We start from the raw sequence: 20,196 nt of genomic DNA on the forward strand, positions 1-20,196 counted from the left end.
TGTGTGTGTGTGTGTGTGTGTGTGCGTGTGTCCTGCCCTGATAAAAGCGAAGCCACAATAGCAGCAGAGCTAAGCTGAGTCGTGCCCTAATTTTCTTTCTCCTCCACACCACACTCCACGTCACAGCTAGAGGAAGACCACCAACCCCCATTGTGCTGTACTGCAGTGGCAACACGTACACACATACATATACACACACACACACACACACACACACACACACACACACACACACACACACACACACACACACACACACACTTTTTTCTCTTTCCTTTGCCTCTCGGCAACTACTCTACTTTTGCTCTGGACCTTTTAAAAGAGGGTCCGCTCCCTCCATCAGCCATAATTGAGAATTAGTTATGGTGTGGTGTGCATTTGTGTGTGTGTGTGTGTGTGTGTGACCCTCATCTATCAGCACAGTTGACAGTTGAGCCACTGAATGACTGCCATTATCTTTCTTATTACTCACCAACAGCACAGAGGGTGGGTACAGGAAAACAAAGACAGAAGGTGAAGAGGGAAGGAAGAGAGAGAGAAAGAGAGAGAGAGAGAGGGAGAGAGAGATGCATTGCAACACTGCGTGGTCCTTTGCAGGGAATTCCCACTTCTTCACTGGGACATTTACACACAAGCCCTCAGTTTGCCAGCAGCTTGTTTGTGAGGTTGCTAGGGGCAGTTAAAGGTTCAGTTTGAAGTCAGAGCAAACGCCTAAAAACGAAGCCATTATCAAGACAGCGCTAATGGGTGGAGGGCTGCTTTTAACCACTAACAGGCCGCGCACAGGGAAGCACAGATGCCTGAACAATGTGTGCGTTTTGAGGGTCAAAGCCTTTGATATATGTAACTGTAATTTTTAAGCCCGCCAGCATTTTCAGGTTTACCATGTCATTTTCACGTAGTTCTTGCAGAGTAATTTTAGTTTTGGGCTATGTTTATAAAAGTTTAGGCATTAACTATTTCTCCAACGGGCCAACATCTACAGGCAATGTTTTATTGGCTAAATCTGGTCTGTCCATCATGACCATTACATAGAGCTAAAATAGTCAGCGAAGACTTTACTGTTTCAGCCATTTTTGTCCAAACTAAACCAGAGACAGACTTCCTCTACAGGCCCTAGCTATCAATAAACCGAGACTATTTTAAACAACTTCAGCTCATCCGGTGGCCTAATGGTTAAGGCTTACCACATAACCACAATGTCCATGCTTCAATTCCTGTTACCCCTCTTGCATGTCCTACCCTCTCTCTCTCTCGCTCTCTTCTCTCTCTCTCTCTCAGCCCTAGTTTTCTATCTCACTCTGGACGCCCAAAACGCCAACGCCAAGTTATCAACTTTAGGTTCTTGTAACCTTTTGCAGCTTATATAAATCCCTGTAGAGTTCCTTAAACTGACTATTCAGCTAACTAACGATGGATTACTACTCAATGTAAGAAGTCTTTAACACCCTCTCAGTGTGGTTTTTGGTTTAAGTGCAAAATTGAGATGGTTCCTTGGTTTTGAATGTTTCAAATCAGTCAATGACAATTACTGATTTTGACTAATTATATCACACCACACACAACACTTTTCTTGGGTCATCCACTATTTTCTTCTTTGGTCACTAAGCCACATAAATACATCTTAAAGAATGTATGATATTCATATTCACAACATACATGCAGAAGTTTGCATAAAATGACATATGATGACAGAGTCAGCTAACAGCAGCCCCTTCACTAACCAGCTGCAGCCTGAGCTGTGCTCTCTCTCATGTTTCATGCTTCCTTGCCCTAAAATCACAATTTAATGGAAAAGAAAAATCATCTGTATGTCAGAATGATAATCATGCTTTCACTGTAACGTGTGTGTGTGTGTGTGTGTGTGCAATTGTGCATGACAATGCGATTATTAGATGTCTTAATGGTACAGTAGGATGAGGACTGTCACACAAAAACATTCCTACCTCCAGGAAGCAGCCCTGTCAGCGCAGCGGACGATGACCTCATTCTGAAAAACTAGTCCATGACAGCTGAGCTACTGTGACTTCAAACTATACAGTAGATATCAGATAATTACAGGCTATTGTTTTATTACGGCAATCACGGGCTGCTCAATTGATCTGAATGAGTGAATGATCTCCTGACAAACAGATCATAAGTAGTCTTTTTGGATGATTTAGGATGAACCACTAAGGTTTTTGAAAGCTAACTGGTATTTATAGGACTTTTTAGACTGTAATATATTTTGGACTTTCTGGACATTTTCATGTCCAAGAAGTTCCACAAATCGCAAATATTCAGTGTTTTACCCAGAATATATTCTTCGGCAAGCTAAATAAACATCTTAAGGATGATTTACACCATCAAAACAAACAGTAGGATAACACAAGTACAAATAATAACACTTGATAGGAATATATAGTCTCTCTTATACACCAAACTATGTTAATAAATTTTATTTTTGGAAACCCACGAGGTTGTATGAGTGACATCAAAACAAACCTGGATGGCAATTTTACACATGGTTTTATGACATGTCTGTAACATCACATGGTGAGGATGATGATTAAGGAGTCACACTTAGACACTTGACACATGAACTTAAAATAAATAAATAACTAACTCCACACTTCCCATTGAAAACATGGTAACGTCATGTGTCGGTGTCATATAAACTGTCTAAACACAGTGTCTTGTTTCCCTCACAGCAGCAGTAAATGCACAGCTTGTAATTAGGGTTTGTTTGGCTGATTGAGTCGTGTCATGTTAGAGGTGGAGCAGAGAACCAAATGTTTCTACAGGCTCCGTAATCACAAGCTAGATCTGCCCTGAAATGACATCTGGCTAACACACACACACACACACACACACACACAACACACACAAACGTCTGTGTATATATGTGTATCCATGTGTGTATGTGCATCTGCCACCTAAGACTGTGTCTTTCTCACAACTACATTTTCCATGGCAACTTTGTGGTTGTCAAAGTCTATGCTGAAACAGTTGTGTGTGTGTGTGTGTGTGTATCTGTGGGTGTCAGACTGGTTTATGTAGCAATTAAACATGTAGACACATTCAAACAGGATCCAGCGGCTTTAAGTTTGCAACAGTGGTCAGTGTTCGAAACATTTTTCTATTTGAATGAAATAACGAGCAATGGCACGTCAAAACTTTTCACTCACACGTACAAGAAAAGAAGAATATGATCATTTCTGAGAGTTTAGTGCAATAACACAAACGATTTTATCTTTTTTAATTAGCAAAAATGTCACCAAAAATGTGACAAGGCTTTTCTACTCGAGCAAATAGTGGATTTTCTCTACTGATGTTGTCTCACTAAAGAAACATCATTTATTTATGCAAAATAAAAGTTGTATCTGTATCTTTATTGGTAGCATTTCATTCATAATAATTATTTTTCTTCTAAAACATTACTGTTAGATTCGTATTGGTGTCATCTAATTACTATTGCAGTTGTGCAGCTTATGCAATTTAGAACATGTTCCTACTCTATGTTGTCTGCAATTATTTATAGGAACCAACATCAGCAACAATGGCGCTGGCTTCACATTGCAACAATGAGCCCAAGAGAAATGTACAGTACAATCTAGGGGCTGGCAATATGGGTAATTGCATATTGAAATACAACATGGCATGGTATAAATTAGTGGCTCTCAAACTTTTTCACATCAAGGACCCCTAAACTGACACAAATTAGATCACAAACCCACTTTTGTTAAGACTTTGTCCCAGGGCCCCCAGTCTGGTAAGATTTTTGCTTTGATATGTTTTATTAGAGAAAGTGTTTGAAACCCATGACCAAAATCAAAGTCATATATTCTGCCATTGTGGTGAATTATAGTGAAAATAAATGATTCCCCTTTTTGCTGGGAACCCTCTCAAAGACCCCTCGGGGTTCCCAGACTGCACTTTGAGAACCACTGGTATAAATAATACAAATAACTTACAGGAATTCATCTCTGACATAAAATGATTGAAGTTAAATACCTCACAAATCCACATACTTTACTGTACTGGTGTGATATACCGTAAATCTGTAAATCCAGTATCGACATCGAGCAGTTCTGATCTTAGATTTGCAACATTGCAATGTTACAACCAGACACATCAAACAGCACAGAAGCCACATATATACCTATATCATCATATCACCTAACCCCAATATGGGTTTTTACACTGTACTTCAAATCCAGAGAAGACAGATATAAAAAGCTAGTTAGTCCACAGCAGTATGGTGTAAGTTTTGAGTAGCGTGGCACACGATGTATGTGAATGTTCCACTTTCTTCTTCTGTGGTGCCATGCATGTAGTCATTACAACAAACACACACATGTGAAAGCTGTCGGGGGACTTTGGGGAACCTTTTCTGGCAGCAGTGAGCACCTTACACAACTACAGAGGTTTCACAGTCTCACATCCTTTCAAAACCTGTTGCAACTGATTCACCTCATGTGCCAGCGAAAGCCAACAGCACTGTGTAGCATAAAAAGATTAACCAGGGAAATTTGCTGATTTGCTCTTTGTTAGGCCGCACCCTGCTACAATGGCACAAAACAAGCAAATGGCTCTCTCTCTCTCTCTCTCTCCTCCCAACCTCAGAGAAATGCTTGTCCTGTTTGATTTCTAGATCTCACCAACAGACAAAAGCAGACTTGTCTTTATAGCTAGACATCAGCTGACAGAGCTTTGTGGTGACAGAGGACTGAGCTAGTTTGTGTTAAAGGTACAGTCAATAACACAAGGGGGGAAAGTTCAGGTTAGCTGGCAGGCTGGTCTGCCCTGGACTGTCCAGGATTTGTTCTGTCCGGATATAATACACCAGCTTCAAAAACACAATCCTATCTACAGTAACAGGATTGTGTACATACAGTGTTGCACCAAGGAAAGTACTCACACACTTAACAAGCAGGGTTGAAACAGCTGCCAGTTTTGTTACAACAGAGGTGAAAAGATTTAGTGTATTCAAGCGCTAATATCACAAATTTAATATCTGTTCATCTGTTGATTTCAATGGCAAAACAAATTCCATCAAGAGATTCCACATTTAACACGGTGAAAACATCAGAACCAGCATTTAGACCACATCACCATAAAATCCACTACAGAACATTCCTACTTTGGTCATAATAATACCTGGTCATAATAACAAAAATATCCACATTCAGCTGCAGGAGTAGCTGATATCAAATATCAAGTTGATGATAAAATTGATTATTAGGTCTTTGATAAACAATCTCACCAATGTGTCCACTCAGTAGCTGTTTTTAATCATATCATATAATCTTCCTCAGCAGATGGAGGTCCAAGTTCCCATTTTTTTCTGAGCAAATCTCATGGAAATGAGATTTGCTCAGAAAAATGGAATATATTTGCTGAGAAAATGTTGGTTTAAAAGCTGTGATTAAAAAACATTTCAACTTGAAATCTTTTTTTTTTTTTCTGGGAAAGATTGTGTGGTACAATCTCCAAGAACTGAACTGCTATTAAATGGATCATGTGGTTAGACTGCTGTTACTAAGATCAGGAATTAACTTTAAAATCGCAATATAGTTCCATATACTTGGAGCCCTGACTACTGAGGAACCACTGTCAGAGGAAGTGTCACTACAATTCATTTTTATGCAAATTTTCCAAGAGAATAGCTTGTAAATTCTGTAAGAAACTGGCAAACCCTGACATGAAATGTATGTTTCATTTATTGTATATTTGGTTGTGCAAAAGTTATAGGCCTGTTTGCTTCTTCCTGAACATTGTTCTTGGAACCAAACCAAAATCAATCAACCAGTCAAAGTCAAACATATGTGTCCAATAAAGCTGAATCTGATTGTGAAATTCAAGTGAAACCTTTAATACATTATATAAGATATCTTGCAAAATGATCCAGACTTATGTTCTTATGGACCCAAGTAGAGATATCAGTCCCTCTAAGATACTTCCCTGACACCTAAACCCGGTCAAACTTAAGCCTTTATCTAAACACGATAATCTAAAGTCTTATTATACCTAAATATAACCATTGCTTTCTATTCCTAAACTAACCTTCCAACTAATGGGCCACTCACAGTGTTTCTGCCCACAATCCTAGTGGGTCCACATTCACACTATAGTCCTCTCTGCTATACACCTGTCCAGGTTTTCATTCATAACATACAAGACCATAAAGAAGCAAACCTGTCATGTAAAATATACAGCATTTAACTTTCTGTCGGACAAACTATATCAACTTTCTATCAGTAACGACCAAAGTAAACAACTTGGGTTCATCAAAAGTCAGCAACACACACACACACACACACACACACACACACACACACACACACACACACACCCTTTTAAATGTCTCATAACGTAAGCTGAAGGGAGCAAATGTGCTGACAGCTTCAGGCAACACCATACAGTGCTCACTCTAATCACCCGCCTTGCCTCTTAACTTCTGTTAGTCTTATCAGAAACGAACACGAACACACACACACACACACACACACACACACACACACACACACACACACACACACACACACACACACCTCTGCATCCCAGTATGGTCAAAGACTCCTGTGCCTCCTGTCAAAACCACATGCAGTAAAACATATTTTTGTTTGTCAGTGTGGACAGTGTAACAGCACCTGCAGACCTTACTCCTTCTGTGTGTGTGTGTGTGTGTGTGAGTGAGTGAGAGAGAGAGAGAGAGAGATACAGACAGACACACACTTCCACTTACATTTCAAAGCCTGGATGAGCGCTTTTCCGTCTTTAATCAGCTCCTTGATGAACTTATTGGTCTTGTCCAGCTCCAGTTCGTGGGACTTGAGTCTCTCTCTGAACTGCGGGCTGTCCAGGTAGCAGTCACTGAACTCCAGGGCAGGTAGTCCCATCTTCTTCTCCACCACCACCGGCCTTGACACAACCTGCACCACCCGGCAAAAAGCTCCGTACAGGAGGAGGAAGAGGAGGAACAAGAGGAGAAGGAGGGAGAAAACCTGAGCTACTGCTGCTGCTGCTGGAAATGATGGAAAATCCAATTACAACATGTAAACAACAGAGCGGAGATGTATGCAACAGTAATGCCTATCTACATAACCTCGCTGCTCTATTTTTCAAGGGAAACACTCAAGTTGACAGAAGCAAGAGTCTTCTTTCAGAGAATCAGCAGCAGTAGCAGTCCAGCACGGCATCCAATTCAATGAAATAAAAAAAAAAAAAAAAAAAAAACTCAGAGCATGTTTGGTGGGGTTGAGAGAAAGACTGTCCACTTGCTCAGGTAAACCGGTGCTGCATTCCTCTCGACCAAGTCATTCTGGACCGGGCAGAGTCATCCAGGGGCGCGGAGGGAGGGAGGGAGTCCGCAGAAAAACAAATCTATAGGCTCGTAAATGCGGTGTCTTCCCTGGGCGGTTTTAAATGCACTGCTTTCTCCACAGCCCCGCTCATCCCAGCGCTGCAGACCGTAATCAACCTACCCCGACCCGGATAATCCCCCGATGGACGTCCGTCTCGGCCAATGAAATGAGCGGACTGGAGAGCTTGACCGATCGGGGCGGGTGTGCGGTGAGCTACTCTATAGCAAAGATGAGAAAAAAAGCGAAGAGGGTTTACTCTGTTGCTGCAAAGAGTTTGGGCTGGACTCCTGCATCTTTTAAGGCTTGCATTTCAGGACTATTGAGGTCCAACAAGGCTGGCCTCATTCCAAAGTTTCCTCCAAATGGGAAGCCTAATCATTTATTTTTAATTATTGTTAATGAGCATTTTTAGATAGAAATGATGATGGCGCTAGACGAAAAGTCAAGGAATCAATGAAGTCATTAGAACTGATCTCCTTGGGTCCGTGAGTATCTGTTGAAAATTAACAATAATTCATCCAATACATGTCATTCTAAACCAAAAATGTCAATCTCACAGTGGCACTGCAGTGAAAGACAGGGGATCACCAGCGTCAGTAGGATACATCCTACAGGGAACATGAACGTCTTTGCAAAATTTGTTGCTGATCAATCTCATATTTGATGTCAGATTTCACTCTGGACCAAAACAGTGGACTGACTGACCAACAGAATGACTTTACCCTATAGCCACATCGCCTCTGTGGCAAGGGGGGGAAAAAAAAGGAACGGGGAGGACATGTAACAATGAGGGCCATTATGTGGTATGCTGCTATCGAACACATAGGACAATCCATCCTTTGCAGCACTCACTATCCCAGAATCTACTGTGAACAAGTCCAAGGCTTTCAGGCAATCCTAAACAATGTATAAATTCAGGAAATATGATCAACAACATGGCTAAGTGTTTGCAATCAGGTGGTCACCTACCATTCCTATGCACACTACAATGAGAAGCCACTTGATAGTGTTAAATATTTAGCCAGACCTTGGATTGCCTGAACCCATCATTTACTTGAGTAACGTCAAGGCTAGACTAATTTCAGTTGGGGTAAAAAAAGTGTAGATTCTGTCTGAAATAAAACCCACAAGGTCCTTTTATGGTCTGAGGATGTAGCCCCCCTATACATTATATACATATAGACCCCATCTAGGTCACAACTTCGTGTGCAGCCACTATTTGTGCAGTAAGAACTTTTCAAAAAACTTGTGACTATAGGATTCATGAACGTAAAGTATGGGTTTAACACCACAAGTGTGTCTGTGGAGTATTACATCTTCCAGAGCATAGACAATCTTTGCATGCAGCGCGCCTGGAGCCTGGTTGGTGGGAGGAGACGCTGATGTCATTTCAGAAGCGGGGAATTTCTGCAGAGCTGAATCTGCCATGGATTAAAGCCTCCTCCGCTCTGTGGCGCCCCCTGTTGCCACGATGCTGCACCGCAACAGATTTTTATTCTCAGGATCAGATAGGAGAGACCCAAAGATCTTATTTTCCATCCCATGTAAAATTTTCCAAGATGACAGCACAGTCATTTATCTCAAAACGGACAGATTCAGTAGGCCTAAGCTGTTCTGACTGTATTATCTATTGATTTTTAGTGACACTGCTACTGCTGCTTTACCATTAAGATGGTGACACCTCCACTTTTTAGGGTTTTTTTTTTAACACTGCATACATGCCACTGACACAAGCACAGTGCGTCTTTGTGGTTAAGGTGTGAAACTTAAGGCTCAGATTTAGACATGCTACTTCCTCTGCAAAAGCGAGTACAGTGTCTGGTCGCTTGCTCGTTTCTCCATCTGCTACAGTGTGGTGTACAAAGATAGCCATTTACAGGAAGACATAGCATGTTGTTGTTGTTGGTGTGTGTCGTGATAGTTGAAAGTCAAAGATAACACTAACTTATAAGAATATGATACACTTTAAAGTGCTGTTCTATAATGGCTATGACCTGTCTCAGAGGGGTTAAAGAAAAAAAATCCTTTCACATCAGTATCACTGTGTGTTTTTAAAGATGGTGGCTTTGATCAGTACCTCCGCTTGGATGCTTTATGGCCATCAAGACACTGTTAATCACATTTTCTTGCTCCTTTCTAATTTAATCCATTGCATTAAACTCTCCCAGACAAAACAGTAATGCAATTATCAACAGGACAGCTAAAAATATCTGCATGCATATTTCCATCTCCTGTCTACATGAAACAGATAACTGCTTCACTAAGAGCTATTCAGTTCTTCACAACTCCAATATCCTCCTCAAGTTTCGTCTTAAATCATCGTAAAGGTAGTTTCCACTTTGAAGGACAGGCTTACATTTACTGAAGCAAGCTTTGTTCTTTTCCTGTTTCCGTCCACCATCAAAGCTACAGTATTTATGTATCCATCATTACATCAAAATGAAAAACATATGCGTGCATGTTCTGGTGTTTTATACACATTTATCTGGAATTCAGACTGACTTCAGGAAACCCTCAGAGCTTGACAAGATCTGTAGCTTTAAAGAAACTGCTGGTGGTCTGCTGTGGTTAAAGAGGTTCTTTTTTACTTCTCCAGTCACACCAATCTCTCTTCCACTTGTGGTCTCATCTTGTCTTGTCTTGTTGCTTCACATCCACCCAATATTTCATTACATTCTCTACCCTTTTCTTCCCACAGAAAGAAAGTGAAGCCCGAGGCCTATTGGTGTGTCATATTCTCAGCCAGAGGTGTTTCCACCATGGGGAGTCTTTCTGCAGAGTTGGTCAGCAGTGATTAAAAACAGGATATTGGTACTGTGTGGTTGACACTAATTTCTAGGCACAGTATACATCATTGTAGGACTAGTTTATAGATATAAGTTAGTTCCTGTACAAGTGCTTTATACTAGAGTCAGATTTCTTGCCCGGAGAATAAGGTGGATCATTTTGATAGCCACAGCCTGCATTATGTGTGTCCTTATGTGTTTGTTTGTCCAATTATGATTGCAAGACTGAGAACTGACATGCAAATATACTAACAACTTTAAGTTTTTCTCCCAGGATGCAACATGTTTGTAAAGATTTTGGTGGATTTTTGCTAACAAAGGGATGCTGGTAGTGAAATAGAGATGGGTATCAGTTCAGGGCTAAAGCTCTCATCTCAAACATCCGGTTTTAGTGAAGACATTTTGGCCACAATGTTCTTGTCAAAAGACTTACAAAGCAGGCAGCATCTTAAACCCAGTTAGCAAGAGCTCTACAGCTCTCTATATATACACCTATGGTCCACCCATTGTATTTACAACAGAGATGGTGCACATGAATAGTCTGCAGAGTATTCACAACTCTACAATATTTGCTTACTAGAATATACAGTGTAGTTATATACCATTAGAGAAATAAAACAAAAGCTGAAAGACAGAACAACTTAAAGTATAGTAAAACAATAAACTAAACCAATCACAACACAGTAGAGCACCCCTCTCCTCAGTGTAACTTGGTTTAGTCCAATTAAAATGACTGAATGATCTGGAGAGGCCTCACCTGTCATCTTCCATGATAACACAAACACTCCCCGAACAGAAATGATCTTTAGTTGCCAGACTGTAGTTATTTTAATAGGCTATGATCATTAAAGCTGCTACAGTCAATATTTCAATAATAACAGTGGATCAAATGGCCATGTTCGTGCGAAAAGGCTGGCTTATAGTGATGAACCCACAGAGAGATATCACCAGACTCTGCAGCTCTCCTCAGATCAGTGGAGATTTCATTGTCTTTCAGCTCACTGTTTGGACTTAATGGGCATCAGCTTCACTGTTTTAGTTGACTCTCATCAGTTTCATTTTCAGCAGCAGTTTTCAGGCGTGTTTCAAGCATTAAAAACTTGATAAACCCCTTGTTACACTACCTGTTCAACACTGGTGACTTTTAGAAGTTGAAGAGACATTTCCCCCAGGACTTGTGTGGAATTAATTCATCAGGTGGAACCAAACACTACCCCAAATAAATCCTAATGTTACCCCACACATGCTGGATGTATAAATACAATTCGCAACTGTATGATCTTTTAAGGTATGTCAGCATTGTCTAAAAAATATATTAATCAAGGTCTAAACCTCAACAGAAGTGAAATACACATTATTGTCTGAGTGCTTGAGTATACATTACATTCTGACTGTGTTTAGTTAGTGAGGGGGTGTTTCACAGCTCCTTAACAAAAGAACAGCAGATCATTTTCACATGTTGTGCAATGGGAACTTTATCCAACAACGGTATCACTTGAATTTTACGCCACCACATTTTTATGTGAATTTGTGGTGAGATTTGATACGGTGTGGTGCCACAAAGGCCATCGCGCACAGTCCTTATTCAGATAGTTGACCTATTCTACCATCTCCTGGTAAACTGAGGTAAAGCAGCAATTTCCAAACACCCTGAGTGCACAGTGCTGAACAGGTGAGAGAAAAGTAGGTCAGACCACTTTCTGAAGGACTAGTCACCGTTGCACATCCTCTACATTATGGTCTCATGATCATAAAACTTAGAAAGGCATGATTTTAAAATGCAGATGTCCTGTAGATGATAAATTATACAAAGAAGAGCTTGAAGGATCCATCAGAACAAGGCAGAGACAAGGCAGCCACTGTGAATAATTCACCCAGCCTGCACTCTACGGCTGTTTATTGTCATGCGAGTGTGAGACAGACAGTGAAGAAATAGTGTGTAAAAATAGATGTTGAGATTGCTGTGTTCTTAGAAGCCATTTTGAGAAACCATCCCACAGTGCATATCTAAATATATAAATAGTAATATATTTTTTTCACCTTTATCATACCCTTCAGATTCCCACACATTCCTAAAGTCTGAAGCCCGTCTGGTAACTGTGTTTACAGACGGCAGACATCCAGAAACTGCGCCACCATTGCTGTTTGCTCACTCCTGTTGGTGTTCTGGTTACAAAGCTGGAATCTGAGAGGCAGAGTGACACTTAACTGGCAATCAGTTCCTATTTAAAGCTAGAAAACTGAAGCTGCTGTTTGGTTATGAAGCATTTCAACTGAATAAAATAAAGAAAAAAACATCTTCCCCTGACCTCATCATTCTTATTACTGTACCTGGATTCATGCACTGAGGACTTTTACTGAGGACTGAGGATATTTTGTCAAAAGTATATTGATTTTTGATGAGTAAGCATTTTGAGTTTGCAGGAATGTGAAGAATGCAATCCTACTTCACCTTTGAGCATCTAAGCAGAGCTTGGATTGCAGCAGCATTGGTTTTATGTAAGATTAATTCTGGGAACTGACGTCACTCTCTTTGGGTCTGTTTTAAATGTTTATATTGTGTTGCTCACCAGTGTCTCCAGGAGGACACCAGCATAAGAATGTATCAGTGCTCAGTCAGACAGGCAGCCCTGCTCATTTCCAGGCTCTGGCTGGGTCCCATTGCGTGGACACTTGCATCACTCTGTCTCAGTCTCTCTCTCTCCTCTCTCTTTCTCTCTTTCTCTCTCTCTCTCTCTCTGTCTCACTCTCTATTCCAGTGTTGTAATTTTAGTCCTGACGTTGGCCTGTTAAAATGAGTCCTCTGACGCTGTTAGAGGGCTGGTGAGGTGAGGAGAGGTGGATGGAGTACAAATATAGACACACATACTTAAGTCCCCAAGGTCCAGCCACTTCTCTGGCAGAGAAAAGTGGAAGAACGTGTGGCACCAAAGGCACCGCAAGTCGGTTTCACCCCAGCCTCAGTTAAAAAGAGGAGGACATGCTGGCTCATCAGGGGCACTGTCCTAGGACTTCCTCACAGGTAGGTGACCCGGCGGTTTGTGTGGGAGTCTAGTTGGCCAGTAATCAGGAAAGCAAAATGATACTTGATAATCTGTATTTTTTTATGTGTGCATGTGTGTGTTTATGAATCTTAAGTGTCAAAGGCAAAAAAATATCCTCACGATTTTTAATGACACATCCATGAATCAACAATTGTTTATTCCCTGCTGAACTTTGCTCTAACATCATTTACTTCAGCTTTAGGTTCAATCTCTCCACCCACGCGTCTGGACTCTGACTCGGTTACTGTAACCAGTTGGACTTTAGACGTCATTCTCACCAGCACCTCTGTCCGAAGGTCCCCGTGGACCACTCTGGCACTAACTAACTGCTCATATCCCGTAATACAGCATTCTTCTCCGGGGCCTGCTCTTGGGAAAACAAGCTGTGAGTGGGTAGGCCTAACATTCCTCCTGTGGCTTCGCACTGCTCTGTCTTTCACTTTCCCTCTCCCTCTCTGCCTATCCAAGACATTCCAGATGCGGGACATGCTTGGCTCCAGCAGCTATTCTCTATACCTTTTGCAACATGTGATAAAGAAAGACCAGAGTTGTACAGTACCACCTCTGGCTGGCTTCTTCACTGCTGCCCTGCTCCTTTTCACTTTCATGACAGCTACTACTGCTCTGGGATCTCTACCCTCCAGGATATAGAGATTACACTGACAATGTGGCTTTAAAGTGGGCTTGTTTGTTTTTTGGAAAAGCTTTTGAGGAAGCACAAAGTCCAAGGGTAAGAAAGACAGAGCTGGCTGCCGAAGATCTGTTTGACTGTCAGTAAAATGTGGTCTTGTAAAGCCAAGTGAATAAAGGGTGTTAATACAAAACAGCTTCACTTCAAATAGCTCTTGTGTTTCACTTGTGGATTACAATGTGATGTGTTAACCTTATGCATGTACTGTACATGTGTGTGTACTGTACAGGTCTTGTGCTGGCACTTGACACTCCATGAGTTGTTTATTTTATTGTCTGGCTTTGCACTGATTTCAGGTGAGAGTTACATCATTCACACTCATCTGGAAATTATTTTTACAGCAAAAGAATCTAAGTGATATTCAGTCAGAAGGCAAGTTTGGTCATGTAGAGCCTCTGCCTGGCCTCCGTCCTGATTTAATTCCCCAGCTGGTTTCACTACTCCATTAAAAAAAACAAAAACGAATGCCTTAAAAGGTTGACAGAGAAAAGAAGAGACAGACAGAGAAAGAACGTAATTGAGGGAGGCTGGGAAGGGAAGCTTTTCCTGTAATTATATCATGAAGGCGGCGTTGTCCTCCCCTTCCTGTTTTCTCTCGCGTCTCAGACACAGACCAGGTGACATGAACAGTGAACACGGTGGATCTCTGTCACTGCAGGCACAGAAGCATCACTCTGCTCTGTCCAAGCCTCAAACCCTCTGGAGGATGTCTGAGGGAGACATTACAGTGCTGCCGTTCGGTCCTGCGTCTCTGGATCTGTCCAGACAGGAGCCCCGGACTCTGACCAGGCTGTACAGCCGGAACGGAGGTTATCACCTAAGGATTTTACCAGATGGAACCGTGAGTGGTGGGAGGCAGGAAAATGACCCCTATGGTGAGGAGGAAACCATTTTTTTCTGTCTTTATGATGTGTGATTGGCTGTTGTATTTCAGAATCAGGAGAAAGATAGAAGATACAAGATAATAGGCTTTTGGTTGAAACATAGAAAGATTAACAAGAAGCTGAGCATAATTTATCCTTTACAAATACTGTAACTCATACCTGCTGTTCCTTGTTCTGAATTAACTTTATTGACCATTAAAAGTCTTCATGGTTGTTACAATAATGACAAACATAAGAGAAGAGGTAGTCTTGGGAAACTGAAAACTGGATTTTCAAAAATGGAGACATGTTAAGGTTCATAAGAACTGTTTAAGTTCTCTTAAGCAAGGTATTTGAACTTAACAATTAGGTTTATAATCATAAATACTTACCCTGTGTACACATTCAGACAACAGGGCCTATAGTCCCTGAAAAATTTCAGGCAAATATTTATTTGGGGGGGGATTATGGTTACAATGTGTTTCAGTAAGTTTATCTTCCACTTTGCCCTTGGAAATGCAACAAATCATGTTGTGTGGTGTTAAATGTTGAACAGTATCATATGTTTGTGTTGCAGACGTCCTCAGTCTGAAGGCTGTGAATGTAGGCGTGGTGGTCATCAAAGGTGAGATGACAGGAAGGTACCTGGCTATGAACAAAAATGGACACCTCTATGGATCAGTGAGTTTTTAACTTTTGTAGTTTGGCAAAATCACTGCTGCCTTGCAGTAAAATCTCATTTTGGATGGAAAGATTGAACTCTTACAGTATCTCACTATGACATTAATGTTGCCAGACATGATGAAATGAAACCACTATAACCTAATTACCTGAGGTTTTAGGAGCTCTTTTATTTATTTATCCAAATCTATTTTCATCCTATCACATGATATGGTATTCATTTGTCACAGTAAGTTTAAACTCACTCATTCCTAAAGTTTTGTAATAGCCTAAGTTATTTTCCACATCTGCAAAACACTGGAAAATTACAGTACCAGAGGGTGACCAGAGGAGTTTAAGTATAATATAAATCACAGTGAGTAATAATTTGTCATTAGGATACATAAAGCAATAGCTGCCCAAAAAGCCATTTAGGAATCACAATTTTTTTTTCTAGTATTCAGCACTATACTGCTCTGTCACCTTGTGTGTGTGTGTGTGTGTGTATAAACACAATCTTTTCAAATAATTTACAGAAAGAATAAGAATAAAACAAACTTTTCTCAGTTTTTTTCTTTTCTTCCTCCTTTTGTTTTTCGTGTCTCAGCAAGCACTGAATGATGAGTGTTATTTCCTGGAGAAGTATGAAGAAAACCACTACAACACATATTGCTCTCAGAAGTACAACTGGTATGTTGGACTGAAGAGGAATGGCCAACCCAAAGCAGGACCAGACACCCACCAGGGTCAGAAGGCCATCTTTTTCCTGCCAAGGCCCGCAGGCAACATGTAAAGCAAGACGGCACCAGGAAACATGGATATGCTCACTGAAGTCTTTAAATGCACATTAATAGTGAAATGTTACGCTGGGCAAAGTATCCTATTTAAAGGTCACTTAAAATGAATAGAGTAGCCTGAGGCAAACACATAATGCTGTTTTTACAGTTAGTTCAAGCTCTACTTCAACAGGCTTGTTTTTTCCCTCGTTTTGCTGGGAATATGTGATCAGGCTATTTCAGCTCATGTAACCAGCTTATACATGATTATAACAGGGATATGAGTTCTTTCTGCCTATAAGCACATACACAGCCTCTCACAGCAGACAGAAAACGTACCAGTGCAGAACAGTCCTGATAAATGAGTGTTCACTTTGAACCCTGGTATGAAATGCCACTGCTGGAAGACAGCAATGGACAGCTTTTTACAAAGAAATAGTTTTACATTTGATCATGTCTGGCACAAACAAAACCAATGAAGCAGAAAAAATACAGATGTAGACCATGTGGTTTTTTAATTAAAACTCAAGCAAACAGAGGTTTATAGTAGATGGACTAATAGAAGTATTGTAATTATTCCAGTACATCAGTAAAGTGGATGTTTGCTGATGTCTGAATGACTTGACAACCTCGCTAGTAACTACTTTGAATTTGCTAAAGCCTGTTTTAATGTATTATTATATTGTTATTTTGAACCAGGGTCAGCTGACAGTCTTCAACGCAAATGTGAAAACTTTGAGTACTCAGTGAAGCCATTATAGAGTTGTATCTGGAACAAAAGGAGGAACCAAAGCAGATTTAACATCTTGGTGACACCAAATGCTCCAGTTTGGATTATTTGACTTTGGGGATGAGGAGTCAGAGACGGACCAAACACTGACCTTTCTGTCCTAGTCCACAGAAGTTACACAGACTTTCTTTCACTAGGCATCACAGTCCGACAGAGGTTTCGGCAAACTTATTCCTTTTTCTTTTTGTTGAAACACATATTATTATTATATTACTGTAATAGATTAAATTACTATTGTGAATATTTATTTATAACCTTTTATTGCTATCACTAAAATTTAATCTCCCTGAACATTGTAATGGACATTTTCAAAATAATTTATTCATATATAATGGTGAAGCAAAAAGTAAATGTAATCAACTTTTCACAAAGTAATACATATTGTATTAAGTGTATTTAAGTGTAAGAGATAAAATCTACAATATTACCCATGAACAAATAAATTGTATGTTAGATTTTTCTGTCATATCATTGTTTTTTCAAAAAACTGTGCATTTTAAATAAAGTTTTATTACTGTATATTATACTGTATAATATTTGAATACTCTGGGCTGGTTAATCAGATAATTAAAACAATGTATTCTAATTGTAAAAACATTATAAAATGCACAACAATGGTGATTTAGAGATTTACAGAAATATGACCTATACTGTATCATATTTGTTACATACATGTTAAACATAATATCATGACAAGATAAAGTGCACAACTTTGACTAATTATGGATTACACACTGATCATCCACCAGAGGGCAGGAACATCTGGCAGACTACAATCTGTTTTTGAGGTAATGTCTGATCTTGTTGATAATGCAGAGATCTCAGATACTCATGTATCAAATATGACAAAGGCATTTGACATTTCCTGAGCTGGTCAGTTATTTTAATCCCCCTCATAAAGCCTGCTCGTAGGGGGTTAACATTACAGGAGGTGAAGAATGAAACATTCACTGTGCTTCTTGGTAATTTAACTCAATGCTCCTGACGGCGTTTTAACCATCTGGAAATGAGAGTGTATGGTTTGTAATACATGGACATGCACATTTTGCAAGATAAAGACAAAGGCCTCCCCACGTGGACACCAGAGACTTGTAGGGGAGGCAAAGGCACCATGTGAGGTGAAGTTGAGTCAAACATAGCACTCCTTCACAGTCAAATCTCAACACACAGACATGCAACTCTTTGATATCAATCGATGTGACTGTATATTCATATTTTTTTAAGGAACATTTTTGTCCAATACATCTGTTGAGAATCAGCTTGCTGTGTGTGTGTTTTGTGTGTGTATGTGTGTGTGTGTGTGTGTGTGTGTGTGTGTGTGTTTTTTTTGTTCTTTTTCTAGCATCGCATGTGGACATCTGTGTTTCTGATAATAAATCAACACTCTTACAGGTGTTTACCAGAGACACATTCTTCTTTTTGACACAACCATTAAAAAATAATAATGTTGACCACAAGATGGCAGCATTGCTTCAAGTTGAGTAGTGTTTTCACTCAGGCTGGCATTAAGGGCATCAACAGTTTCAGTGTTTTGGTCTTGGTTTATTATCATTACATGTTTAGGTCTCCCCAAATCCCAGTAAAAATAAATCAGGATTAAAGTATGTAATCTAAGAAACCACACAGCTGCCATCAATAGCATATGTTTAGCCAACTGTAGGCCCAGTTTATGGCCTCAGACACAAGGAACACATAGCTGTCCTATGGTATGGAAAAATAAAGTAAATGTCATGAAAATGAAAATATGTTTAAAAAAGGATTAATAAAAGGAATCACAAAGAAACAGAGATGAAAATCACAAAATCAAAATTTTTTCAATATTTTTAAAATATCAATTTACTTACTTTACTCAATTCTGACCCCATAGCATCAATTCTCAGTACTTAAAAAAAAATCAACTAAGTTTTCATTTAAATAAAGTAAAATCTTAAAATGAACAAATACATTGATTTAATTTTGTACAGTATATACAGTGCAAAACCTTTACCTGATCTAAGAGAGGTAAACTATACCACATGTGTGACCAGTTCAGTGACAATTTCCTGTCCTTGACATATTTCAGTACTGATACATAATTTATCCACCACTTGAAAAGTATCATGGTTTTATGTATCCTTAAAAACTCTTTCTATGAAGATTTTGGTCAAGTTAAAGAATCTAATATCCTTTAAGAAAGCGCTGCATTGCCAGATTAACCTCCCAGTCGGCCCTGGGGCATAAATATGTTGGGCCCCTACAGAGAGTCAAAACCATGTCGATCATCATGTCCAGGCTAGCTTCTGTTCCACTCATTTCAGTAAAACAGTGTTATCTCACATTTAGCATATCTTTGTTTGATCTTTATGAATAAAATGTGTTGCTTTTCCCAAACTAGGGCAAATATTCATCCACTACAGCAGTTGCCATAAGAAGATGAAACCTTCATGATTTTAAAGGGGCAGTTTGTAAATTGTCTCTGCCATCGAACGTGGTTTTTGGCCGGTAGTCGATGGTGGTGATTGTAGCTTGACAAGAGCTTTGGCCATCTTTGTGTTTACAAGACAAGAGGTCATAATACGCCCTCTGAGCAGCGTCTTAAAGGCAGATTGGAGGCTACAGTGAGCTGCTATCAGAAAGTGACAAGAGGGGGCTAGCTGGTTAGCGTGCTAACTTCAGTAGGAGAAAAGATGTGATAGAGACAAGCGTTAACATTGGCGTTGTTTTCCACCACTGGAGGAACATACACAACATACAGCTAACATACACATAGCTCTTTTAACCAACATCATTACTTTGTGAGCACAGAAAAAACTACTTTCATGAAGACACTACAGTAACTTACGTCAATTATAGTCAAGTAAATCTATTCAACTTTCTGGCTGTAATCTTTGAAGTCTAAAAACTTCTACAGTGTTCAGTCTGTTCTGTCCTGTGACATTTAGCCAGCAAATGTTTAGTCTTTTTCCTGGTGGATCTTACTGGTTCTCTTTTGTATATTCTGATAAAACTCCTCCCTGAGTTGAAAAAACACAGCGGTGAAGATGTAGCAATGCGTGGTGCATATGTCACAAAATAAATTTGTGTGTTAAGGCTGTGGATATTTGAATGCTCTGGGCTGGTTAATCAGATAATTAAAACAATGTATTGTAATTGTAAAAACATTATAAAATGCACAACAATGGTGATTTAGAGATTTACAGAAATATGACCTATACTGTATCATATTTGTTACATACATGTTAAACATAATATCATGACAAG

The 20,196-nt window shown here is 39.8% G+C and overlaps 2 protein-coding genes across 7 annotated transcripts in view; one reads left to right on the top strand and one right to left on the bottom strand.

Annotated features, from left to right (window-relative positions):
- The window catches only part of LOC139607673 (rho GTPase-activating protein 26-like), an 88,269-nt gene extending 80,838 nt beyond the window's left edge, over nt 1-7,431 (bottom strand). The window contains exon 1 of the mRNA XM_071460753.1: nt 6,728-7,431. Within this exon, the coding sequence (XP_071316854.1) occupies nt 6,728-6,881 (154 nt within the window). The 5' untranslated portion in view covers nt 6,882-7,431. The remainder of the gene's footprint in view (nt 1-6,727) is intronic.
- Nucleotides 7,432-13,011: 5,580 nt separating this feature from the next.
- On the top strand, nt 13,012-17,480 carry LOC139607983 (fibroblast growth factor 1-like). Of its 6 annotated transcripts, none has more exons than XM_071461382.1 (4): nt 13,012-13,154; nt 14,526-14,742; nt 15,308-15,411; nt 15,998-17,480. In XM_071461382.1, exons 1-4 carry the CDS (start codon nt 13,113-13,115, stop codon nt 16,181-16,183), a joined length of 549 nt encoding a protein of 182 aa, XP_071317483.1. In that variant the 5' UTR covers nt 13,012-13,112; the 3' UTR covers nt 16,184-17,480. The 6 variants fall into 6 exon arrangements, with proteins under 6 accessions (XP_071317483.1, XP_071317487.1, XP_071317486.1 ...); XM_071461386.1 differs by having other exon boundaries at nt 13,055-13,154; nt 14,474-14,742; XM_071461385.1 differs by lacking the exon at nt 13,012-13,154 and adding an exon at nt 13,448-13,561.
- The last annotated feature ends 2,716 nt before the right edge of the window (nt 17,481-20,196 follow it).

The sequence above is a fragment of the Trachinotus anak genome, unplaced genomic scaffold (genome assembly GCF_046630095.1).
Source record: "Trachinotus anak isolate AG129_WGS33_773 ecotype Australia unplaced genomic scaffold, CSIRO_AGI_Tana_v1 ptg000024l, whole genome shotgun sequence".
Lineage (NCBI taxonomy): Eukaryota > Metazoa > Chordata > Actinopteri > Carangiformes > Carangidae > Trachinotus > Trachinotus anak.